General features: G+C 39.9%; 1 protein-coding gene and 1 long non-coding RNA gene across 26 annotated transcripts in view; one reads left to right on the top strand and one right to left on the bottom strand.

Moving 5' to 3' along the window:
• The window catches only part of LRRFIP1 (LRR binding FLII interacting protein 1), a 121,390-nt gene that overhangs the window by 22,967 nt on the left and 70,747 nt on the right, over positions 1-27,676 (bottom strand). For 10 of the 25 annotated variants that reach the window (XR_006414884.1, XM_044431765.1, XM_044431743.1 and 7 more), the window contains 7 exons: positions 26,482-26,526; positions 25,448-25,522; positions 21,106-21,171; positions 16,615-16,692; positions 4,109-4,141; positions 2,404-2,529; positions 2,065-2,136 (listed from right to left, as the gene is read on the bottom strand). Coding sequence is in view for 24 of the 25 variants with exons in the window: in XM_044431765.1 (XP_044287700.1) it covers positions 2,065-2,136; positions 2,404-2,529; positions 4,109-4,141; positions 16,615-16,692; positions 21,106-21,171; positions 25,448-25,522; positions 26,482-26,526 (495 nt within the window). In the remaining variant the exon portion in view is untranslated. The remainder of the gene's footprint in view (positions 1-2,064; positions 2,137-2,403; positions 2,530-4,108; positions 4,142-16,614; positions 16,693-21,105; positions 21,172-25,447; positions 25,523-26,481; positions 26,527-27,676) is intronic. The other 15 variants (XM_044431753.1, XM_044431755.1, XM_044431757.1 and 12 more) reach the window with 6 other exon arrangements.
• Positions 258-9,404, top strand: LOC123024265. The gene is made up of 3 exons (XR_006414885.1): positions 258-277; positions 8,292-8,296; positions 9,352-9,404. It is a non-coding gene; the product is annotated as an uncharacterized LOC123024265 (long non-coding RNA).

Raw genomic sequence — 27,676 nt, 5'->3', positions numbered from 1 at the left:
ATAACATAATTATATTGAGACTGAAGTATGCCAGGGAGTTTTCAGTTATTAAAAGCACCAAGTACAAAAAAGCTAGAGAACAGCATTATTAAATGTAAAAGTTACTTTTGCATTGTACTTTAAATGTAGACAAATGGCGGACACTCCGCTCTTTATAGGCCATGGGGGAGGGGAGCGGAGCTTCCCGCCAAAAACCGTTAGCTGTCAATCTTCCGGCCAAAGGCACTGTGCAGGCACAGAACCCATATGTGTGATGCACAGAGGCCACGACGAAGAAGTTACTTTTACAATGTAAAAGTGAGGCTGCAGGGCAAGAAATGGTAGACAGATAAGCAGGTTGTGTTATAAATCTTATTCTATTATTATTTAAAATGAACTATCCAGGTACTCAAAACAGTTCACATTTGCTATCTCCACTAACTCTTACAACAGCTGCAGAAGGCTCACCAATCTGATTAAAAACAGGGCATAGCTTCCCCACGGCCATCTAACAGGTTTGTGACAGAGAAAAGATTTCAAGTGAGGACCTTCTGGATCACCAAGTGCACTCTTAGACACTGCATTCAATTTCGTAGACTCATAGAACTGCAGAGTTCGAAGGGGCCACAAGGCCATTGGGCCCAACCCCCTGCTCAGTGCAGGATTCCCAGTTAAACCATCCCTCTCAGATGGCTCTCCAGTTGCATCTTGAATGCCTCTAGTGTGGAAGAGCCCACAATCTCCCTAGGTAATTGGTTCCATTGTTGGACTGCTGTAACTGTACTCAAATAGAATTTAACCTAGATTTTGGGGCATGGTCCACATTTTATGGTTTTACTTTAATTGGTACAGGAAACTGGAAACATAAGCAGCATAAAATTTCAGATATGATCTAATTTTAATATATTCTCCAGGTTGGACTTCCCTACCTTTTTACTGAAACTGACCAATTTTAAACTGTACAATAATTAAAAATGTGTAGGTTACAACAGGGATCCCCAACCCCTGGGCTGCAGACTGGTATCGGTCTGTGGCCTGTTAGGAACCAGTCCCCACAGCAGGAAGTGAGTGGCAGCAAGCGAGGAAAGCATCACCTGTGGGTGTAACCTCCACAATTCCCCTCCTCCTTTTGCTCGCAGGCTGCTGCAGCACCAAGGCACAAGAGAAGGAGGCAGGACTTCAAGAATGCTCTGACCAACCAAATCCAATCTGTTTTGAACGGGCTAAAGCTCATTTAGACACTTTGTATCTCAAGTTAGAAGACGATGTGAGCTGCACCTCAACCAACAGTATCCAAAAGCACGTGTGGACTGTGGCTAAGGCATGGGGCAGGCACTCCAATTAAAAAAAAAAAAAAAAAAAAATCCTGAGACTTTTAAGTATGGGACGGTATACAAACATTTTAAATAAATAAATACATAAATAAGGCAGAACAACTGAGCTTTAGACCAATGGGACTAGGCAGATTGAGGTGAGGGGGCAGGACAGGCCTATCCATTTTTTCTAGTTTCTCCTATAAGAGCCTGAATCCTACTGCAAACTGCATGCAAGAGATCAAGGATGTGTGTTCCTTATGAAAATCGAATGCCTCTGAGGTGGAGCTGAGGCGGTGAGTTGTATAACTATTCCATTATATATTACAATGTAATGACAATAGAAATAAAGTGCACAATAAGTGTATTGCAATTGAATCCCAAAATCATCCCACCCTGTCTGTGGAAAAATTGTCTTCCACGAGACCAGTCCCTGGTGCCAAAATGGTTGGGGACTACAGGTTTACAAGATTAAATATATACTCAGATACATACATATAGATACATGCACACACAAGTAGTTGTATAAAGCATGCAAAAGTAAAACATGGCTGAAATATTTGTTGAATCTGTTGATGTACTTTGGAAAATTATGTTCTGAACTGAACAATTAGAATGTATTAAACACTGCAAAATATGCAACACATTCTACATTGTGCAACTGTGCAACTCTAAAAGAACGCATGCAGGTTAAATTCCACTCTGTTCTTTTTAACTCTCTGGCTGTTTAGCCAAGATTAATGCATAAGCTCACTCTGCAGCCAAGTTGTACCTTCATTTTCTTCAATCCCTGCATGTATTTTCCTTCTACATCCTGAATCTGGTCCTTTAACTCATGAATATCCTGAAGAAAATTGCAAAATATCGTGACAAGAAAACCACAGCATAATCCTTGAATAGCAGAAAGGGGACATGAGCAAAACCAGGAATTTTGTCTTCCTTCTTTATTTTCAGAATTCATTAGCCACGATGAAATCTTTACCCTGCACTATTTCAGACTTGCAAAATATTTTGACTGACTCCCTGTGACCATTATGGTATTCGGAGTCATGTTGACTGTTTCTATATGGCAAAGCCTTAGGAATACATGCAAAACCAGCAAGCACCTTACCTTAATTTCTCTCATAGATGCTTCAGTATCAACTGAGATGGAGGTATCCCCACTGCCTCGCCGGGAAGAAGTTCCACCTAGAGAGGCCAGTGTAGCTGCTGATAAACTTGAAACAGTGCGAACTCCCTGAAATTAAGTGATTGTTTACAAGACAGTTAATAACCATCTTCAGTTGCGCTCTTGAATCAAAAAGGTAACCAGGACTATATTACTAAAAACAAGCTCAATTATTTGAAGTTTGCATTGGAACTCAGTGCTAGAACATGTTGACATCCCTGAAAGCCTGATAATATTCCATTACCCAATACCACAGCGGAAAAGGCAAGAATGGACTATGAAATGGGAAAAGTGGGGAATCTTGATGCAACTATATTTTATTTGTGAAACAGGATCCAATACTGCTGAACCTCCACTACTTCTTTCACATTTGTGGGACCTATTGTGCATGCAGTGGGAAGTTAACACATCTCAAAGTAACCCTGAAATCAGCCAAAATTCTCCTTTCTGGAATGGAACAGAACAGCAGAACTCCATTCTGTGAGTTCTTACTAGCCTTGGTTTTCAGACCAACAAGGCTTTGTATTGCACTAGCGCTGAGACCTGTTAGCACACAATCAGTATTAGATACTGCCCATAATAAATGGAATGCTTAATGCCAGCATTCTATTCAGTGTTCCCCCACCTCCAAGGAAGTCAAAATATTCATAATATGACTGGAAGCCATACTATTCAAAAAACTGTTCATCATGTGTCAAGGCATAATAGAAAGTCATACCTAGTTCTGATTCGTTTTAATTCCACACTATGATCTGATTTAGAAGTAACCTGGTTTGTTGGGAGATGGAACAAGAAACAAGCTCAAATCACCCTTCTCCCTTTTATGCCTTCTCTCATACAACTGATGGAGAAGCAATCTCCTGGTTGGTTAAATTTGGACATCTGAATGAGGCAACTGTGTTTTTCACATTTCCTATAAACCAGGTTTAATGAGGTTCAAGCCTATTACAAACCTTTCTAACATTTGTGTGTCTTTAATTTCCCTTCGCTTTTGGATCAAATGTAATGCACATTCCACAAAGCATGACATATTCCACTAACACTAAAAATCAAGCCTACAAAATAGGGGCAATGTCTGATACCACCATAGCACCAGCAGTCATTTTGTTGTACCTGGACAACCTACTGCAAGGGGAATGACAAGCCAATGGTGCCTGAAGCAACTCTGGAAACAAGTGGAACCATTTGTTTTCAGAACAGGCCAGATTTGCAAGTTCTTGCTGACTCTCCCAGATTCAGAAGCAACTGCTTCTAGTCATTTCCAAACTCACTGCAGGAACTACTAACTTCTTGTTGCATCAGCAGAGAGATCTATTAGTGTGTGGGCTCTGTTGGATACTGCCTATATCATCAGAGATCATTCTTCCAACAAAAAAAGGTGGGAACATATAGCAAAATGTTATCACTTGGACTGCTCAATCTAGCAATAGAACCAAGATAAAAAGTTATAATGGCAACTATATGAATTCAATACAAGGGCAATAACAGAAAACTAAAAAAGGCTGAGAACCATAAAAGCACATTCATTAGTAACACCAATAAATCAACTCAGCTTCAGTTTGTATAGATAATTTAAAACAGTATGTCATTAATTTTCCATTCAAATACATTCCACACATTCCATGCCTTAAGCCATACATTCTCTTACCTTATCAAAGTCTTTTTCAGGTCTTTCTTCAACCTAGAGTGAGGGAGAAAGAACACTATAACTGTATGACAAGGCATTTCTGCACGGACACACTTCCCTCAAACTGACTGCACAGCTACCTGCAAAGATAATTTATTTACTGTGTGGTCTACGCAAGTATCACCTGACTTAGTTACTACCCAGTCAGCATACAAATCACCAAGATAAGCATCTAAGTACTTGAATATTAAAAATAGGTACTTCTGAACTTCTTGGACATTCGCTTTTTTCTGTACTTCAGTTCAGGGATGAAAAAGTTCAGAATTTTTTAAAATCAAAAATTCTGCTGTTAAATGCTTTAATTCAGTGAAAAGCTTTCACCGTCTTCCTCATTTGTAACTATTCTCATGTTGTGAAGTCGTATAAATTAACATGAAAATTTAAACTGCAGGAGAATAAAATAATCTGTAGTTTGAACCAAATAAACTAATAGTTTAAACAAATCACTTTGTTTTTGTATCAAGCATTTGAACTTAACGGAACTTCAAACACTTAACAGAATAAGCACAGAAAGATAAATTAATACATGCATCTGCATACCATCCAGCAGCTGAAGTTCTCTCATGGGTTCTCAATGTTTAATATATAGATAGAAATGGTGATGGTGTGTTAACAGAAAGGTGTTACAGATAATGCCAATAGCTATGAGTAAGAGCTTGTGAAAAAGAAGAGGGGTTTTGGAGATACTCAGCATGTTCCTGGAGGCAGGGAAATCCTTCTCCCTGTTGAGGAACATCTTCCAAAACTATACCTTAATAAAATATATTTTCCTAAACAAAAATGTTTTCCCTAGAGAATGTAACCATTTAGGTCTCACAGAGCAAGACCTTAGAACATGATCTGATTATCCCAGGAAAAAAAAAATGGTGGCAAGCACAGTCATGCAGAAATCATATAATTACCGGGTTAAAATCAATGTCACATAAATGGACTTCTGTTCACACAGTAAAAGCTTGTACTCTTTCCTTCTTCACACCTCCCAAAACCGCTCCAGAGAGACTCCAAAGGCACTGGAGCAGATGTGGGGCATGTGCAAAGGAAATGCAGTCTAGGCTATAGTTATTGGGAGGCAGGGGATGGCTGTGAACAGCTTAAATCCTATAAGCTCACATTCCTGCTGCATTTCAAACAATTAATCTAAAGCTGAAAAATACTTCTCGCTTATTCGATACCTTCCTTAAAGGATGACCTACTAAAATGGTCAGCCCTAGGCAAGTGATAGAGCCAGATGGATTCCTAACAGTTCTCAGAAAATTTCCAGTTGATGTGGTTCACCATTTGGTACAACAGGGAGACAACTCAGACAGCTGATATGATAATTGCTCATCCACAGAATGAAGCACCCAGAATTCCTTGGTTTAACAAGGATTTCAGGGTGATGACAGCACCAGGGAGACAGCTAAAGCCGTAATTTTCAACCTTTTCACAGCTGGGAAATGGCGAAAACAGGAAAACCACGTTGAGGACTGCTGAGGCAGTCCCCTCCCTGCCCTGCCCAGCCTGTACTGGCACACCAGATGCCAACTGAGGAAGAGGTGTTGGAGTACAGTGGGATGTGGGGCCCCCATGGACTGGCAGGAAACCTCTGGTGGACTGGGTAGAGCACATGTAATAGAAAATTTGCAGTGGTCTGTACCAAACAGAAGTAATCACTCACTTTGATGTAATGAGTTAACAGCATGGAAAAAATAATGCTGCAGCACTGCAGCTTTGCAGTGCTGTCCAGCAAAGCTGTTCTCATTGGTCTGAGGACTACTCCAGGTTGTTCCTCAGAGTAATATAAAGAAACTGTTCGCACACTACTGTGATATGTTATTTATTTCCACTTCTGTTCCTTGGTTAACAGCTTACTGATGCAGAAAACAGCATAGAATACAGCATATAAGTACTTTAGAGGATGAAATCACTCATATGTGCTTTGTTCTGATGATCACCAAGTCATGCAATTCAATCTACAGAGGTGTCCAGTATACCAGATGCCTTGTTGGATAAATTACAATTACTGTGCCCTGAAGATTAGGACAAGGTATTTGACAAAATACCCAAATCTTGTTCTCTCCCCCATCAGTTTATGATATCCAGCAGGTCAGCAGCTGGAATGAGTACATAATTAATGCTTCTCTACAAGTGGAACTGGCCCCAGCCAAATTTGAGCAGTTAGACATTCCTAGATAAAGTATTCTTGGACCTTGGGCAAGGTGTTCAAACAGATGGCTTCCAAGCAAATCCATTCTGGACAACACTTCAGATCTAGTTTCAGAACTGAGAATCTCTTGAGCTGCCCTGATGAATAACTATGGGAGAAGAAAAGGGGAAATGCAACAACACAAAATTGTCTAATTGATGGTATGCATGGCTCCTTCCAACTCTACTATTCTATGATTCTATGAAGCCACTCACTAGTTTTCAGTATTATCAAAGATACCTGCTTGAGTAGCCAGCCCAGGTTGAGAACTGTTCACTGATGAGTCTATTCTTATCTGGATGGCCCTTCCCAGAAGATGAAGCTTGGATGGAAAACTATTTTTCCGCCCCATGGCAGTCATGCTGCAGCAGCAGAAGGCAGCACTCTGCCCTCTGAATTATAATTCCAATAATCCTTAATGACAATTAGGGGCTGTTAGGATCTATAGTCCAAATAATTCCATAAATCTCCTAGCCATGTCCAACACTAATTTTTCTCCAAGTTGCCCAATGGATTTCCTAGGCACATTTAAGAAACACATTGAGAGTATTTCTTAGTCTAACAGTTCCTATACTATTCAGTGGTACAATGAGCTCATCTGGAGAATTATAGTAAAGAACTATTTTTTCTATTTATGTGAGTCAGGTGAGACAGTGGAAACACTGACCTGCTGTCTGGAATCAGCTACGGACTGGATGAAGACCAAATACTAAAGTTCAATCCTGACAAGCTGCAGATGCTATTGCTGGATAGTTTTTTCCCACTGAACGTTTTTGAATAGAGCTTTATTCCCCATAAAGCATCTAGTTTGCATTCTGGGGAGTACTGATAAATCCAACCTTGTAACTAGATGCCCAAATAGCATCCATGTTACATGCCTCCCAACAGTTGAGTCTGCTGCACCATCTGCCTCCTGGACAGAGGTGTCCTGGCTACAGCTATCCATATTATGGTAAAATCAGACTACTGCAGATTAGATTACTGCAATGAAATACATTAAGAAATGCCTTTCAGGAATGACTGGAACATCAGGCAGTCCAAACTACAACTGCTAGGTTCCAATATGGATCAGCTGAACAGAATACATAACCCATTCTTAAAAAGCAACACTGACTGCCAATATGCTCCCAAATAGCATAAAGAACCACCCACCAAAGAAATGAGGGGGATAACAGAAGAAGGACCTGCTTGGTGAATGTATCTCACCTCTAGAAGTTTGCTTGCATCTTCATTACTAGCATTTTGGCACCAGGCAAAGACTGTTCTATTTTCTAGGTATATAAATAATTAAATATTTTTATTATTTATATTTTATATTGTCCCTATTTTATGAAATTTAACTGGTACTTTAAACTGCTATACTTATTGTAATATCATTGTACTCTATGGAGTCTTTTTATTGTATTGTTGATTATTAATGGAATGTACACCAGCCAGGGAGTCCTAAATTGGGCTATATGTTGTGGTATATAAATATAACTACTAGCACTAATACTACTGTTCAATTGAGGAAAATAGAGTTTTGTTTGTTGAGACTTTCTAGCATATTTGATAGATGGCTTTAATTTGCCATTTCACTCTTCTGCTAGGAGGAGGATTATGGAAACTTATCTGAGAGTTTATCTGAAAGGTGGCATGTTACACATTTTCCAAATAAGTGTGTGTAAAAATCAGACAATGTTTTCAGAAATTCTAAACATTCTTATGTTATATGTCAAACTGAAGAACAGTAAACAGATTTGCTCACCTCAGCAATGGGAAATCTACAAAGGCCAAGCTTCACTTCAGGGGTTAACCTTTCCTCTTGAACACTGTCCCTTTCCTCAACTAACTTGGAGATGGCAATCTCCCATCATACCCTCACCTCATCAGCCAAAATAATTTACAGGCTTGTTACTCAGCTATGCTCACATTGTGTTTCCTGGCCAAATATTTTAGTATCGGAAGAAGAGCCAGCAGAGGCAGTTTTTCTCTCCTTGCTTTTGCCTTAGACTCCTTTTTGTCTTTAGCCATGCCTCTAGGACTCAGGCACCACTTTTAAGAACCTGTTTTACAGCAGCTGGGTAATTCCTCCCCCTTCCAGCAGATGGCACTCTTTGTAATTTAATTCACCCTCATTTTACTCATTTGACTTATAAAGTACATTTTAAGTCAAGTCAGTATAAGCATGAAATGCTTTATTAGTCAGACATTAGTTACAGACCCCTCTGCCTTTAGAATGGTTTCTCTCTCTTTTCCTGAACTTTTAGTGAAGACAGCAGTAGCACATCACTGCAGCTGGTGGGTCTTGCAAGAACTTAGTGCAAAGAGGATTTTGTTCACTCTGTCTCTCTGTACAGGGAAGACACAGAGATACATGGGAGGGGAACATTCAAGCTAGTGAGTGGTTTTATGGAACCCTGGATACAGACCTGAATGTTTCTTCTGTAAAGGGAAAAAAGTGATGCATAAGAACTGGCCCATTAAAACTTTGATACAACTAATGCTCTTGTATCATGTATCATTAGATATTAATCTCTTTTACTAAAAGGGCAGTTTTAGTGAATGTATTTTGCAACTTCTTCCTGGCTTATATTGTCAAAAGGGTTTGTTTGATGTCAAGAAAGGGCATGTATGAGATCACCTTTTATTTAGTATTTCAAGCTCCTTATGATATGCTTAAATACCAGTTGCAAAACAACTTCTCCTTTTGACCATAAAACTGAAAATAAAGTCTCAAGTTCTTAATAGGAATAGCAGAATAATAATAAAGTCATATAAATAAAGACAATATAATTTCTTATGTACAAATTATGCATAACCATCAAGATAAAAAGCAAACATGAAATAAAAATTAAAAGCAGTAATAGCAGTAATAAACAGATTAAAAGGCCCATCACTATCTTGTATCATGTATTGATTGTGATTGATAGTCCTGGAACACTGAAAAATCTTCCGAGCCAATTTAAATTTACGAGATAAAGGACTGTTTTTCTGTAGTGTTAGACAAATTTCAAGCAATGAAAAAGCAGAAAGCCAGGTTTCCTTACGTGTAACTGCCGTTCTTCGAGTTGTCATCTGTGCATTCACACATATGGGCTCCTTGCATGTGCATGGAGTGGTTTTCAGGAAGATTCCAAAGCTGATTAATTAGTATTTGGGGGAAGCCCCACCCTCACACTAGTCACGTTTGAGGGCAGGCTCCCACGAAAAACTCTGTTCGAAACTGAGACTACAGTCATGATTACGTCAATGACGTATAACCCATACGTCTATTTGAGAGACACCAGAGGGGATGATGGGTGGGCATGCGTGAATGCACAGACGACCACTCGAAGAATGACAGTTACAGTTAGGGAAACTTGCCTTTATTCTTCGTGGTCTCTGTGCATCACACATATGGGTGACAGGTGAGCTTACCTCAAGGAGGAGAGTGGTGCTGCTCAGTGAAGTATGGGGGAGAGGACCGTTCTACCAAACGTGCAGTCTTCTCTGGATTTAACATCAAGGTGGTAGTGCCAAATAAAGGTCGACGGGCTTGACCATATCACCGCTTTACACAGGTCAGTGAGAGATACTCTGGCATAGAGGGCAGTGGAAGTGGATGTAGCTCTGGTGGAATGTGCTTTGCCAGGTCTGGAAAGTTGAAGGCTGGAGAGGTCATAAGCTAGGGATACGGTATGTATGATCCACCTGGAGAGCCTCTGAGGGGAAACTGAGCTTCCCTTCCATGATATGCCACAGAGAATAAAAAGCCTTTGAGATTGCCTGAAAGGTTGAGTTCTTGATTTGTAAAAGGCCAGCGCTCTTCGCACATCTAGGTAGTGCAGAGAGATTTTGATAGGAGTAGAGCGGTTCAGAAAGAACAAGAGATGAATAATAGGCTCATTGATATGTAAGTAAGAAACTACCTCAGGTAAGAAGGGAGGGTCAGGTCACAGAACAACTTTATCCTTATGGAATATGGTTTACGAAGGGTCAATTCGGCAGGTGGCGAGTTCAACAGCTCTTTGGGCGGAAGCAATAGCAACTAAAAAGGCTGTTTTCCAAGATAGAAGCCGTAGATCACATGAAGACATAGGCTTGAAGGGAGGATTAGTGAGTGCATGAAGAACAACAGACAGACTCCAAGATGGAGGAGAATATTTGAGAGGAGTTACATTGAAGATCCCCTGGAGAAATTTGTGGATTAGGAGGTGTAAGAAAACTGAGCATCCTTGAATAGGATTGTGAAAGGCTGAGACGGCAGCCATATAAACCTTGACAGAAGAGTAGGAAAGGCATTTTCTTATATAGTCAGTTCAAGAACAGAAGGATTTGAACTGGAGAGGCTGTGACTGGGGGAGAAGTCCTGTTGGGCTGTGAAGGAGGAAAACACTGCCCACTTTGTGCTGTATGACCTGCAAGCAGATGGTTTAAATGAAGCATCTAAGGGCGGGAAGAATGTCTGTTAAAGGGACAAAGTTTGTTGAATTCTCCATGCAGTGAGTTGGAGTGTTGACAGGTTGGGATGGACAGTCTTACTATGATCCTGTGAGAGAAGGTTGTCTTGGTGTGGTAGATGAAAGAAAGTCCTGTTGGCTAGGTCAAGTAGGAGGGGAAACCAGTGTTGTTTAGGCCACCATGGAGTGATGAGGATGGCATCAGTATGGTCTTGAGGGATCTTTGCGAGGACCTTTGGAATCAGAGGAAATGGCGGAAACAGAATAGCTTCTCGCTCCAAGACAGAAGAAGGGCATCCCCGAGGGAGTGAACACATAGGCCAGCCCTTAAGCAGAAACAGTCGCACAATGTATTGTGTTCAGTAGTGAACAGGTCTTACCTGGGGAACACCCCAATGATTCCACAGGGTTTGGAGGACTGTGGGATGAAGCTCCCACTTGTGATATTTGGTGTAAGTCCTGCTGAGAGAGTCTGCAAGGATATTGCTGGCACCTGCCACATATAGGGCAGTCAAAATGGTCTGCTTGGAGGTCCCAGATGGTAGTGGCAAGGGAGGCAAGCTTGTTTGACCTGGCTCCACCCTGTTTGTGGATCGTTTTGACTGACCTCAACCTTACTCAAGCCCAATCTAAGGACAGAAAGGACAATTAAAGACTCATTTTCAGTAGAGGAAAAAGTAGAGTTTAGAATATAACACCATAGTGGTGTCAATGGCTGGGTTGTGTGAATGCACAAATGATCATGTGAAGAACAATGGTTACAAGTAAGCAACCTGCCTTTCTTCTTCATGGTCTCAGTGCTTCACAAATATGGGCAACTAACAAGTTTACCTGATGTTGGATGGTAAGATGCTGTAATCATGGAAACATGGCTATCAGGACAGTCCTGCTGAAGTGGTTGACATCACCATTGCTCATGCAGACTGTGTCGTTGCTGATACCAGAAGCTGCAATACAGGCAGATCATATACCAAAGAGATTGTCCTCATTACCCAGATTGATTATCTTTGTGGTGATAGAGGCAAGCATAAAGGACAACCTCTAATAAGCAAGAAAATTAAAATTAAAAATCTTTGGGATCAACAGAGGGATTTGGTTCTGAACCAATAGAATGCTGACATTCTGTGGATATTCTAAGTATGCAATGTAGATTCTATTAGGTTGGATGGAGAAGAAAAAAATGCCAGCAAAACAATGTCCTGATTTAAATGTAAAGGGGAAATTACTTTGGGAAGAGAAGTTGCTCTGAGTGCAGTATGACTTTAACCATGTGAAATACAAAGTAAAGAGGATCAACCCATACAGCATATTATTCACTGGACCACCAAGTTGATATAATTGCCACCAAAAGCAACCCTCCAAGACTGTAGGCAGAAACTGAATGTTGCCATAAGTTCTAACAGCTTTCTCAAAAGTGCTTGTATGACAATGCAGAAACTCCAATCCAGTGTTAAAGGACATGGGAATGAATCAATGTTCTTTAGAGCAGCCTTCCCCAACCTGGTGGCCTTTAGAGGCATTTGGACTGCAACTCCGGAATCCCCATCCAGGAGGGCCATTGACTGGGAATTCTGGGTGTTGCAGTCCAAATATGTTTGGAAGCCACAAGGTTGGGGAAGGCTACTTTAGAGGAAACGGCTACTCAGTAGGTGCAAGAAAACTGATCAACCCTGAATTGAGAAGGAAGAGATTGCTGCCAGATAGACATGGATGGAAAGGGTCTTAAGGTGGTAAGGAACAGTATAACTTGTTCAACTCTGCACATACACAGACCAAAGCCTTCTGTTGCTGCAAAGGATGAGAAGGCTCTCCAACTTGCAGCATACAGGAAAGTTTTACAGCTGCATTCAGAATGGCTTTAGGTTCACATGGAAGGTCTAGGAATGCTCAAGGGATTAATTCCCCATGCTATTGGGCACATGGTACTGACATCCAGATGCAGAATTCTCCCCTGATCCTAAGAGATTAGGTCTGGTTTCGACAGGAGCTGGATCTAGGTTTGGTTGGACATTTTCAGTAGACAGGTGAACAAAGGTTGTCTCAACCACCAAGAGGTTGGTACAATGCAGTTCACTGCATTCTGATAAATCTTTGCTAAGCATCCTGTTGGGGTAACAGAAAGTCCCCATCCAACTTAGCAGGAAGGCATGTCCCAGAGAAACCCTGCCCTGACCAAGAACAGAAGCTATCACATATGACATTGTTCCAAGTGGCAAAGAGATCAGCAGAAGGAGTCTCCCATGTGCATCTTCCATCTTTTCCACAGCCGTGGGATTCAGCTGCTACTCATGGGTATCAAGATTCCTTCTGCTGAAGGTTTTGGCCAGGATGTTGCTGGTTCCAGCAACATGAATGGAGGTGAGAGCAATGTCCCTGTTGACACATCAGTTCCAGCTCCAAATACCTAAGTGTATTAATGGGACTGATCAAGTGCCTCCCTGCTTGTTTATGTAGGAGATCACTTTGGTGTTCTCTGGGGTAATCAAGACATGATGACCAGGCAGGAATATCTGGAACGCTGTGAGCACATTTTTTACCACAACTATTTCTATGTAGGCAAAATGCTTGCAGGCTTCACAGTTGTCCCATGTCCCTTCAGTGAACCATAATGGGCTCCCCATCTAGATCAGGCCGTGACCATTAAATTCACCATGAAGGGTATCCCCACTTAAAAGGTTGGAGTGGCATATTCACCACACAAGAATGGAACAAACTGGTCCAAAGGTGCAGCTGCTATAGGTTATCCACAGGATGTTAGGTATGGATGAAGAAGAGGTGCAACAGAAGCATCTGGAGCTTGGCCCGTGGCACCACTGCAGTCATTGCTGCCATGAAGCCAAGGAGTTGATGGATTGGGATGGCAGTGACAATGTATTACCTGAAAAGCTTGGAGGCCAGTGCAATAATTGTCATTGTTCTTGTTTCTGGGAGATATGCTGTTGCTGAGATGGAACCTAGGTGTGCCCCAGTGTAAGGTATTGACTGGAAAGGGAAAAAAGAGATTTTTCCAAATTTAAACGAAGTCCACAACAGATAGAACGAAAGCCGGTTACTGCTTCCCAGCTGGGGAGATAGTGAAACAAACATTCATCAAATAACATAAGAGGAGAAAAGAGGCCAGGGGACCAGTTACCACTATTGCCAATCCTGGTTGACTTGCTGGTACTTACTGGTGCTATCTTTCTGTCTCAAGTGGAAAGAAATTCAAGTGAGACTCTATCTGCTGGAGCCGAGATGGGACCAAGAATGCAGCAGACCCAAATCATTTAGTTGGTCTTGGGGGGAGTGGGGGTTGGTAAAAACTCATCCTCCTTGTTGTGGTCCATGCTTCTGGATCAAGTCCATACACTAATCCATTTTTTCATTAAAGAGTCCAACCCAGTCGAATGGCAGGTCTTTGCTGCAGGACCAGGCTTCTTCTAACAGGCTGGATTAGCACAGACAGACATGCTTCCATAGCATGCTTCATGACCTTCAATCCACCTGGTGCTTGGCAATGTTGTTCTCAATATGGGAAAACACATCAGCTCAGAGTGGAAGACTCTGGTGAGTTTTCTCTGTGGCTCGGGCAGGTGATCATAAGAGATCCCCTCTTCTTGCAAAGGAATAACTCATACCTCACCATGATGGCCTGATAGCTGGCCACCCAGGGTCCCAGTGGCATAATGTCCAGGCAGCTCTCCTCTGTTTCAACTAGTGCAGAGTATTCGCAATATGACCTTCCTTGTGCTGGATGTTAGGTGACATCCTTCTCCTGCACCCCATACATGTTCTCCAGCCTCTTCAACATTGGTGCCATTGTTGATAGGGCCTTCTGTGACTGCCGGATGATATACAGTAAAGTCAGCAGGAATGGTGTGGCCACAAAGAAAAAATATGGGAGGCTGACCCAGTAGGTGTGATGTTTTTGATGACTGACTTTTTTTAGGGTTTTTTTTTTCTGTTAGGTTTGTTAATTAGTAGAAAATAATAATAATACTTATTTTTAAAAAAAGGAATGGTATGGCCACCAGCACTGATTCCACCACATGTACAGTGTCAAAGATGGGATCTGATGCCTTCTCTAGCTGTAGTTGCATGGTCAGTCCAAATACATGAGTCATGCTCTGGATCTGAGCAGAAAACTGGCCCATGTTCACTGATGGGGAAGTGAGGTCTTGAGCTCTTGAGTACCCACAACTGTGTCTGGAAAGGAGGTAGATGGTGGAGCTGACAAAAAGGTGTCAGTGTTGGTGTTTGACGTAGTTTTTGATGTCTGATGGAGTGCACAGAGACAAAAGATCATGATGGACGTTGAGACATAACAGAGGTAGTGGCACATTCTGAGGACCTTGAAGTTCTGCAAGTGATAAAACTGACCACTGAAGTCTTGGTGGTAGAGTACATGGTCCTTGGAAGCCTGGGGGGGGGGGGTCAAAAATGCTCCCATCTCCCATCAACCTCTAGATGGTAGTCAGGATGGTACCATTGTAGAAGGGGTCCTAGTGGTAAGGATACCTCCATGGATTGTAAAACCCTCAGGTGGAATATCTGTTCCCATCCAAACTGGGAGAGCAGGAACAGGCCCGTCAATGTTCCAGCAATCTTGGGGGCAGGGTGGTTGGCTGTAGTGGAGTTAGGACTTCAGAATGGGGTCAGGCAGGTGGCGGCTATCCTGAATTTTCCCTTCCAATACTGAGGCCGAGATGGATTCAAGCCTCAGTATTGACAACCCCGGTTCAGGGATGGTCATGGTTGATTTCGCCACCCTTGCCAGATCTGATCAATGTTTTTTTCAGGTGCCATTTGTGTATGGCAACCAAAGCTCTTGCCAACTTCACTTCCTTCTTTTTCTTAGCCAGTTTCTTTGCCTTCCCCAACTTCAACGACTTTCCTTGAGTCAGTGGTGATCAGTAGCCTGTGGCTGATGTGCTAGTCAAAGATTAAGGCAAGTACGGAGCCTCAGAATTTGAGGGGAAGGCTAGTTCTGGCAGCTTGGTGGCATCTACTACTCAGAGCACCTTGCTCCAAAGCTCTGTATGAAGGCAATCCCCCCCAAAGGTTCCTGGCCTACTTAGTGAAGACCTGGAAGTGCGGGCATTGGTAGACCATGTGCTCCTTGCCATGGCAGAGCAAACAGAGTGAGCACCTGTCTGTCAGCAGGAGTGTGATGCTGCACCACACTTACAGAAAGGAAAGGAGCTTTTATAGAAAGGATCCTTTATGCCATCAGACAGTCAGAAGGAAAAAAAGGGCTGAAGAAATAGAAAAGAGGTACTGGAGACAGCAAGGGAAAAAGGAAAATGGTTTCTTCCAAGGATGGGAGGGAAGGGGAAAGGATAATGCTTAAGAAATTTTTAAGAGAAGATAATGAAATGGGTTGAGGTAAAAGGATTTTAGAAGAAGAAAAAAGCTCATGAAAAGAGAGAAATAGTAGAACTTCCCAAGGCACCAAAAGGCAGTTGAAAAAAGTTGGATTGGGACTCCTCCCATATACATCAAATGCCAGGGTGGGAATGGTATTCCCACCAAAACGCTCTTACTTAGGTAATCTTCCTGACAGCAGGCTACACACAGGCGCAGAGTCCATATATGTTATGCACAGAGATTATGAAGGAGGAGGCAACAAAACACCTATACAGATGACCAACTATTGAATAGAATTCAGCTTACAATAGCATCTAACTGCATACTAGGGGCAAAACCTCCTGTGAAACTCAGTGTGGTCCATTAGAGTTTAACAGGCACCCAGTCCTTTTAAACTTTATGATTTAACGTGAACTTATTTAGTAATTGTGTAGCACAGAACAGTAAAAGAACCTCAGAAAAGAGAGAAAAAAAGAATGTAATAGGTTAAAGAGGAAGAAGAAAGACATGCTCACCACAGGACTTGCACGAGCAGAACTAGCTCTAGAAGATGCTCGAGATCCTGAACCAAGGTAGAAACTGTACTCCGAAGGCTGCCCATATATACCCCAAGTAATGCAGAGAATGGGAGAGGAGGAAGAAGCATTAGAATAGTAGCAGTCAGACTAACAGCATTTATAATTAAGTTAAGAATATTATGACATGAGGCTACTGAAAGTGTAAGTAGATATCTCCACCTGCAAAATCAACATAAGAACAAATTCAGTAAAACAAAACATTAAAAAGAAATAGGGTACATGCAACAAAAATGCTTAGAACTAGTTCAGCCCTGTTCTGTGAGCCACTGCTCATATATTGTTAAATGGTAGGTATCCATCTTAGCATGTAAGCATGTAAGCATTGGTATATTCACACCAGGACTCCAATCCAATTCCCATAATCACTTAAACATTTTGCATATTCTGTCTGGAGACATGTTTGAAAATGTCCAGAACCATACTTCTAAGATTGTGTGACAATATTCTCAACTCTATCCAATTAAGAGATTCTCCCCATATGCTCTCAGGCAGATAAGTGTACAAATGAAAAATATCAAATTCATCAGCTTTTTGGCCGGTTAACTTTTGTCTTCAGTTCAAGAACTCTAAGAGCAATTTGACCCCAATGGCCATACAAACACTTGGGCTAAGGACACTCTCTTTGAATAGCCCCACCAATCCTTTCCAAAGTAGTTTGCTAAGGAACACATGAAGGATCACAACAGTGCTTTAAAATGATAGGCAGAAGTCATTGCCCAATTCTTTTGATCCTGATTAGTACAGATACTGTAAAAACTTTGAAGTGAACACTTCGAAAAGGTAACTGAATGGATATTATTAATATCAGTGGAATATTACTTATTTGTGATTGTATTACATTTGCTTATCTTGATGCAGAGTGTATTATACTACCACAATCTTCCACTTTATATTCACAAAAATGTTGTGTTATGTTGGTCTAAATCAGGGATGTCCAACCTGAGGCCCAGGAGCCGCATGCAGCCCAGAAGAGCTATGAATGCATCCCAACACAAAATCGTATACTTAAAACAAGATTTTTTTGCGATATTTGGTAACTCGATCACACAGTTCTCCAGTGTGTACTTTGTAGATGACAATGTATTGTCACAATGTCATGTAAAATAAACATACCTATGCTCTCACTATTCGTATGCATGCGTGGCTTATGGCAGTCTGAAGCTTCCAGTGTGTTATCTTCCAAGCTCAGACAGTCAAATTTATACCATCAGATGTTACATGTGCTCATGGTGACTTGGCGAATGAAATGCAGCTATTATCAATAATGTTTCAACCTATCATTTCAAACAATTTTATACATTTTGACACATTGGCTAAACATTGTCCTGTGGACAGTGAAAAATATGCACCCTTACTTTTCAATTTGATACAAGAATTTGAAAACAGATTTCAAGATTTCTGGGAAAATAAGCACTATTTTGATACTTTTGCAACTCCATTTTCACTCGACATAAATATGTTACCTGCCAATTTTCAAATGGAATATATAAAGCTGCAATCTGACATTCAACTTAAGAAAAATGTGATCATGGATTTTAAAGGCCCTATTGTCCCAGAGACAAATATCCCTTGCTTCACAATCATGCCTTATTCATGTCTTCGCTTTTTGGAAGCACCTACATTTGTGAGCAACTATTTTCTAGAATGAAGCACACTAAGAGTAAAATTAGAACCAGAATATCTGATGAGCACCTTGAGAACTCACTGTGAATTGCAACTACTTTCATAGAATCAGATATTGATCCATTAGTTTCTCAAATACAATGTCAAATATCCCACCAGTTTTATGTTGCCCTCTTTTCTTTTACTTTTATAATAAAAAAATCAAAAAAATCAATGCAGTTTTATTACTTATATATGTTCATTTTCTCTATTAGTGATCACAAACTTTGGATTTGCTCGACGATTTTAAAAGACTCTCTGAATGGGGCGCCACATAATTAGGATTATGTGAGAACTGTTTTGCTTATCTGTGGTGACAGATATCACAAAAATTATGCACAGACCTTTTTTTTTTTTTTTTGCTTATCAGCTTTTGTTAGTGTTTGTGGATTTAATATGCGGCCCAAGACCATTTTTTTTCCTTCCAATGCGACCCACAGAAACCAAAAGGTTAGACACCCCTGGTCTAAATTATATTTAACTAGCCCACACTCACCTAGCCAGATTTTTTACCAAGAAAGGAGTTATCAAATGTTCTTCATGGTAAGGATATAGACTCTCAAAATGTATCATAAGAATGTTGTTATCTCACATCCACAACTTAGTCAATTTTCTAAGTACGTGTGGCACAACTATTCTGATTAACTTATATTTAAGAAAATAATACCTGTAAGATGACAAACTGCAGCTAGCTATGTATGAATTTACTATGAATTTATTGTGCTCAGGATAGGACTATAAAGGTGTAATCCCATGCATGTTTTGAAAAGAAAAAAAAAAAAAACAACTTCTGGTATATTCAGTCAGTGTGGATGGCTAAGGGTCGCAGGTCATTTTTCCTATCTAAACCTGCAGAGGATTGCCCCTTAAATTACGTATAGCATAGGCTACTCTGGGGAGAGGAATGCATCGAGAGGGGAGATCAGATTTAAATAGTGATTCATTAAATATGATTTCCAAATATAAGTGCTACCTCATTAAGTAGAGATTAGTAATAAAAGTCACTAAAAATAATAGAACCTTTGTGACCTAAACTATGAGATCTTAATATTATGATTGCAAAACATCAGCTGTAAAAATTAACATACATCACATACATTACGTTTCTTATAAATGACAAACTGCTATAGCCATTTGCTATAAAGTGAAATAATTATCCCTGCAACATAATAGATAGATAGATAGATAGATAGATAGATAGATAGATAGAAGCTTACACATAGAAAACATACTTAAGACTTCATTTTTTAATTATTTATTTCTGAAACCCATTCAGATGCTTGTTCTTCTTTAAAAAGCATTTAATACGATCCTATGAGAACCAAAAAATCATAGAGTGGAAGAAACCTAGTATCTTTCAGCTGGTCATGATTACATTCATTAAACTATCTTCCATGACTATGCATAAAATAAGAAAGTTAACTAAGAAATTGAGAGCTCATTTAAACAGCTGCATTTATTGTTTTAGTTGCTATTTTATTGACTCTAAGGTATACTGAGGGCATTTGCAAGTTGGGTAGCATATGATTAACCAAACAAACAAGCTGTCTTTCATTTTATGTGGCTATGTTAGGGAAGAAATTTGCTCTGGTAAGTGAAAATTAGTGATACAGGTTCTCCGTTTTCCACTAATTAACATAAATTACTGAAGGAAGGCAAGGAATTTACATTTCACTAAGTGCAGTTCTGAAAAAAAAAGTCTGGTCATTCAAGCATTACATACAATTGCACTATTAAAATGATCGCATTCCAAGAGAGAGACTGCATAGAGGGGAAAGAGAACAAAAAGAAAAATATGATCATGTGGCCCTCAACTGAATTTCAAGTAATTATATTTATATTTATTTATATTTACAAAGCATATGTTTCAAGATAGCTTTAAACAATCTCAACAGGAAATAGTTCATGCTGCCTCCATTCAAATGATTCTATAAACACCTTCCCCCTCACCTAATTCATTATTTTCTGTTTTCATCAAAGCAGAATTTGTCTTTATATTCAAAGAAGCAAACTATGGTTTCCATGAGTCCCTAATCAACAGAGCAAACTACAGTTTGATTCTGGTTTGCAATCACGGTTCAGAACATTTGTCCAAAGCTTAGTTTGCTAGTGCAGGCATAAGAGTAAATTCTGATATGAACTGAACATGAATTAATAAAACCCACAACTGAGAGGAATAATGAATATGCGAGAACATGTTAATTCATGAAGCTTTCTTTGAATGCAGCCACACCAGTTTGGACTGAATGATCCTCATCTGCAAGCCAGGAATGAACATCAAGCCCCTGTACTCCCCCTTTGATATGGGATTTCAATCCTCATCTGTGTGAATCAGAATTCCCTGCTGTGTCTAACATGGAAAATTCCATTCTAAAGACAATTTATGAGCTAGAAACAAACACCAGGAACTTTTAAAAAATATCCTGGTCAGTAAATTCACATTAGACCAGAGTTCGCTATCCTTGATATAATGGGAAACTTCAGTGCTGAAGCCAATCTGCAAAAGGGGGAGCAAGTGGATCAAATGCTGATTCTTGACTTGCTAAACTATGGCTCAGAAAGCCAGGACTGTTGTATCTGGAAGAGCCTGTTACCATTTGTGACGAAGAACAGCATTTAACATTCTAAATAGAAAGTATTCATAATCAACTGATGGCTGCAAAAAATGGTCTTTAAGGACAACATTATGGACAACTGGTGTTATACAAGCACAATGTTCTAACAGCCAGAAATGAAACCAGCACAAAAATGTGGAAACCATCTTACAGGACGTGAACTAGAAGCACTATATCGACGATTCTCACTGTTAAAATTCTCATCATACAGAGATGCCTACAATTAAAAAACAGAGTCAGAACAGAATTGCTAGACTTTATCTGGAGATTCAAGATGCAGCAAGGTGCAGAATAAAACAAGAAAAGGGTAAGCAAATGAATAAACAAAACAGCAGTTGTATCGCCTATAGTGCAAACAGCATGCAATGCAATGATAAAAAAGCAAAACAAAACAAAACCAAAAACAAAACAAAAAACCCTAAAACCATTATTTCTAGATACTGTGAGACTGTTCAGAATGCATGCAGAATTCAAATGAAATCAGATTCTTCAAAGCAGGGGTGTTGCTAGGACCCTTGTGCCCTCCTGCTTCTTATATTCAGTAGCCTGTATCTATTGCACAACAATGCCTGAACAAATGGAAATCTTTTCAATGCATTTACAGGTTTTGACACATTTTCAAATTGGAAGAAGCAAAAACTGTTTGCCTTCTGGCAGAGTTTGCTGCATGGAACTAAACAGCAGAGCTAAAGATGGGTACAGGGAAGAGCACAAAGGGAAGTGGTGAAAAGAGTACTAAAATAAGAAGACTGTGGAAAACTGGAATGAATTATTTTCATCTGTTTTCACTGCAGAAGATACACAACAGATACCTGTTCTGGAATTGATGTTTTAAGAAAGGGAGTCTGAAGAAGTGAGAATTAGTGGTCACAAAGTATGAAGTTCATAATCGTACTGAAAAGCTGAAAGTTAATAAATCACCAGGAGCAGGTTTACTATTTCTGTTTGATTTTGTTTATTTAATGGTTTTATTATTATTATTGGTCTTTGTAATTGTGAGTTGTTGTGCTGTGCATTCTATTGTTTTATGTTATATAGGATTTTATCATGATATAAGCAACTAGAGAGCCTATGGCCATGGGGGTGGCATATCAAGCAAGCAAGCAAGCAAGCAAACATTCATGTAATGTTTAAATGCTTTGGTAAATGAATTCTGTTACTCCATTCACAATGTCATGCTCTTCCAGAGATTTCTGTAAGATTACTGGGCAATTTTTCCATCTAGAAGATAGTACCACAGATGCTTGGTTTTACAGTTCTCAAAACTGTGAATTTATCTCCGCAGAGATCACATGTCCCTTCACAGAAAAAAATGTTATAAACTAAACATACGGAGTTGAGAAAAAGAAAATTGTTCCTTTCCAAATCTATGTATACAGAATCAACCGCTTCCCTCTTAAGTGCTAAGTTTCAAAAATGTAATGAATAGAAGCAGATTGTTGGGAGTGGAATAGATCTACACAAGAAGCTAAGTGTGAGGAGGAAGCAATAAAAATGAAAATGAGGCCTTCTGAGCAGAATACTTAAGTCTTTGGATCTTTTTGTGTATAGCCTAAGGTTTACCATATTATTCTTTCCCTGGAGAAGAAAATCTGTAATGGCAGCAGACTGTAAAAGAGACCCAGTTTGGGAATATTTTAATGACATTCCTCTACTTATGGATAAGGCAGGCATGTGTGCAAAACAATGGTTTAAAACTAGTCTTGCTGACTAGTGATTTAAATTGTGCTTAGATCATGAACCAAATCCACCCTAAGGATGGCCAATATAACACCAATTTTTTAAAAAGGTATCTACAAGGGACGTTTGGGGATCTACCAGCTAGTTAGCTTACCATCTACTCTCAGTAAATTGGGTGAAACATTATTGAAGACAGAAACATTAGTAAAGCTAACAGCAAGCCCTACTGAGAAAAAATGAATATGGCTTCTGCAAGAATAAGTTCTGTCTCATCAAACTTCTAGAGTTATTTAAAAGCACCAATAAACATGTTGTTGTTGTTGTTGTTAGTCGCAAAGTCCTGTCTGACCCATTGTGACCCCATGGACAACATTCCTCCAGGCCTTCCTGTCCTCCACCATCCCCCGGAGTCCACTTAAGCTCACACCAACTGCTTCAGTGACTTCATCTAGCCACCTCATCCTCAGCCGTCCCCTTCTTCTTTTGCCATCTATTGTTTCCAGCATTAGGCTCTTCTCCAGGGAGTCCTTCCTTCTCATTAGGTGGCCAAAATATTTGAGTTTCATCTTCTAAAGAGCAGTCAGGGTTGATCTCCTCTAGGACTGACTGGGTTGATCACCTTGCAGTCCAAGGGACCCGCAGGAGTCTTCTCCAGCACCACAATTCAAAGGCCTCAGTTCTCCAGCACTCAGCCTTCCTTATGGTCCATCTTTCACAGCCATATATTGCAATTGGGAAAACCATAGCCTTGACTATATGTGCTTTTGTTGGCAGGGTGATATTTCTGCTTTTTAGTATGTTGTCCAGATTTGCCATAGCTTTCCTCCCAAGGAGCAAGTGTCTTTTAATATCTTGGCTGCAGTCCCCATCTGCAGTGATCTTGGAGCTCAGGAAAATAGAATTTGTCACTACCTCCATTTCTTCCCCATCTATTTGCCATGATCTTAGTTTTCTTAATGTTGAGTTTCAAGCCAACTTTTGCGCTCTCCTCCTTCACCCACATCAAGAGGCTCTTTAGTGCCTCTTCACTTTCTGCCATTAGAGTGGTATCATCTGCATATCTGAGGTTGTTGATATTTCTCCAGGTAATCTTAATTCCAATTTGTGATTCAACTAGCCCTGCCTTTCCCATGATGTGCTCTGCATATAAGTTAAATAGGCAGGGCGACAGTATATCGCCTTGCCAAACTCCTTTCTCAATTTTGAACCAATCAGTGGTTCCGTGTCCAGTTCTCACTGTTGGTTCTTGACCTGCATATGAACATGTGGACACAGCTAATCTAGTAGAAGTTATTTACTAGGACTTTCAAAAGGCTATTGACAAAATCCCTCATCAAAGACTTCTGAGTGAACTTAACAGCTGTGGAACAAATGGAGAGGTCTTCTTTTGGATCATAACTGGTTAAAAATTAGAAAGTCAAATGTAGAAATTAACTGTAAATAGTGGAGTCCCACAGGGATCTGTATTGGAATGAATTCTTTTAACTTATTCTTGAAAAATCTGGAATTAGAAGTGAGCAACAAAGCGGCCAAGTTTGTTAATAATACCAAATTATTCAGCATGGTTAAAAAACAAGGAATTGTGAGGAGTTCTAAAGAGATCTTTCTAAGCTGGGAAGAAAGGGCATCAAAGTGACAAATATATTTGGGGGTAAAGTGATGCATACTGAGGCAAAAATTCCTAGGCCAAATTCAAGCTGATGGGATCTGCCCTTGTCTGATCAAGAATGGAATCTTAGGGTTGTGGTGAGCAGTTTGAGGAACCTAGTACATGGCTGCTGTAAAAAGGGTAAACTGCATGTTAGGCATAGTAAGGAATGGAAAATAAAACTTACTCTCCTTTATACAAAACCTGTGTTGTGAGTGAAGTTGCATAGATGAATACTACATACAGTTCTGGTCACTACTCCTTAAAAAGGATACTATGCAGCAAGAGAAAATGCAGAGAAGAGTAACTAATATGATTAAGATCGATCCAATTCACAATATGCAGTGACGGCACCAATTTGGATAACTTTAAAAGGGGCTTAGAAACTCCCCTTTTGAGAGCCTGTGGGCAGCTGGAGCATGCTGGACTTGTTGAACCCTTGGACTGATCCAGCATGGCTTTTTTGTTTTTACTATAATAATCTCCATCCTAAGTCTCTTATGCACCACAGGAATAAGTGGCAGTACAAATGGTGGTAGTGGCTCAAGTGTTTGCTGCAGCATAATGCAATATCATCCTGCTGAGACAGGAGACTGCACAGATGTGAGTGACTGAGTGTCTTTTGCCACCAAATTATTTTTTCCACTCCTGTATAAAGTAGTCTATTGTCTTGAATGTCATTGGGATCCAGTGCCCTGGCACATCCCAATAGCTTCACAAAGAGGCATGCAGAGTGATTCCACTGTGTTTATTTTAGCAAATTCAAGGCAGTGTATGCAGGATTCTACCACACCCTTGCCCTAAGAGAAAAAGAAGAGAGTGTAGCTACGCATTGGTAGTAGCTTGCTCCAACAATTTGCACACTTATAGAAAGGCCACTGAAGAGGACTGCAATGGCAGTAATGTTCTGATAAGAGAAAGAGAAAGAAGTTCAGCTCAAGCACCAGAAAAATAAGTGTTATAGTTTTGTAAATGCAGCTGCTGTAGTAGTCAAAGGGTGAAAAAAGAGCCTCTAAGAGCCTCTAAAGCAAACATGGGAACAAGGTTGTGTCGTTTGACACCTTAAGATCACTCTAGAAAATTTTAACAGACCTTCTGCACAGGTATAAATCCCATGTGCGTGATGAACAGTGATAATGAAGAAAATTTTACAATATAGAGTTACCCGGTATAAATCTGCTGAGTGCAGATGCTGTCCTCTGTGAACAGAGTTGTATGCTTGTTCCAAAGGAATTTTTTGCTGTTAATGAGAGAAGCAATTAAAATATAACGTATAAACGTTTGGACTTTTAGTCACTGCCTTTCCCCAGATGACTTTCAGAACAAGAACTGCTACAATTCTCTAGGAGAACCATTCACAGCATCTGCTTGAGGCAGCCTGCTCAAAATCTTGTCTATACGTGCAACACCCCTGTTTCACATTTGTACATATTTAAACCATGAAATCTACACATTTAAATTACTATAAACAGTGACATCAGGTTTTAGCTGGGAAAGTAAAATGTTGTTCAAACCCATTTCAAAGAATATAAAGGCTACAATTCCCTATTTCAGCTGAGACTAAGCCCAACTAAACTAAATGGGATTTACTTCTGAGTAGACATTGAGTACTTCTGAGTCTAAGCAAACATAAAGAAATATTACTATCTGGTAAGGTGGCACTTTAAATCCCAAATATGCAACTTTTATGTCACTTAGGAAACATTTACTGGTTTAAATGTCCATCCTTAACACTTAAGCTGTGTACAAAGTTTCATTTAAAGTTTAACACAAAGGAAAGCAGAGATTATAATGCGAGGCAAGCACAACGTTTTTGTTCTTTTGTGTGTGTAGAAACAAAAAGAAAAAAAATGTGAAAATGGAGGCAATATTTAACCACTGCAGAAATCTATCAAGCAAAATTTTATGGTACTGTATCACCCAATAATAGGAGCATGACTTAGTGCAACTAGCCATCTGCAAGATTACTAAGCTCCACAAGCAACAACTGCGGGATTCTAGTGGGAGGAAAAGGCAGGGCTAGCACAACAGAGCTGACAGACACATTGAAGGCAAATGTGCATTCCAATCTTATAGATCACACACTTAATGACACAAAATGAAATGAATTGAACCAACAAGATATTCTTGAGACATGATAGAAGTTATGTGATATGAGAAGCAGACTCCACACTTGTGACAAAGGAAGTGGGAACCAACCCTGTAGCTTCTAGCTGTCAGAGCATCACTGTACAACAAGGAGGGCTGGGAAAGACAAGCAACACAATCTGTTTTTAATACGTTTAGAAAATGAAGGGAGAAAGATAACAATGTTTGTTCATAGTGGGATTCCTTATGCTTGTTAGATAGTATGTAAGCTACTGTAATGCATACTGTGGTGCAATGTGAGTTGGAGTGCGAAAGGAAGAAACTAGTCATTCCTGCTTACAGGGCCAAAAGAGCTAATATGAATAAAGACCCAGACAGCAAAGATAGCACACTTGTGTATATTTACTAAAGGAAGGCAGGCTACTATTACAAAATAGAACAGCTGAGCTGGGCAAGATTTCAAGATACTAGATATTGGAGATGGACTTATAATAAGGTTCTGTTTCAGTCACAACCACCATACTGGTAATGGAAGATGCTTAGGCAAAATTCATAAGAAGGCACCATGACAACTTATTAGAAGCAGCTTTATAAATAATGGTTTTAAGCAATGTAAAATTGTGTTACTGCTAAACTGTTGTTAGTAATGTAACTATTCACAATGTAAACAAAACCAGAATGCACCAGGAGCTTGACCTGAAAATTAGTGGGGGGTATATCTTTTAGTAACATGTTTAGAAGGCAAATGTGTAGAAGTTCTTAACAGAGCATACAAAATTACAGGAAAAAAACAAACACACACTATATCCAGGATGGGGAAAATTCCATACAGGCAGAATTCAGATTGGGCTGGATACACAGCACGTACTGCATGCAAAAGAAGGCAAATCCAACCCCAGTTGAAAAGCTTTTAAACAAGTGATTCTCTATAACTGTCGCTGAAATAATTTGTTCTGTATACTCTACAATGGAAAATCAAACTGCAATCCACTGCTTGCCAACAAAGCACTGATCAGCAAATTGAGCATAAATACATGTCAAATACATGTCAATACATGATAACCTTCTCTTTAGGAGGTTATCAGAAAAGCTAAACCAGCAATGGTAAGGGTAGGAGGATGAATAAATAAAGAAAATGTATTACAGATACATGGTGGAGTATTCAGCTGTCTGAAAAATAACTTTCTATTTTGTCTATCCCAAATAGAAGTGAAAATAACAATTTAAAGAAAAATAAATAAACCATTAAGCTGAAGATTCCTAATGGTCAATAAAAAAGAGAATCACTCCTTTATTAAAGCCTTGT

The sequence above is a fragment of the Varanus komodoensis genome, unplaced genomic scaffold (assembly GCF_004798865.1).
Source record: "Varanus komodoensis strain SLA01 unplaced genomic scaffold, ASM479886v1 scaffold23, whole genome shotgun sequence".
NCBI classification, from domain to species: Eukaryota; Metazoa; Chordata; class Lepidosauria; order Squamata; family Varanidae; genus Varanus; species Varanus komodoensis.
Note: the sequence above shows the minus strand (reverse complement) of the source record. Positions and strands in the feature narration are given on the sequence as shown.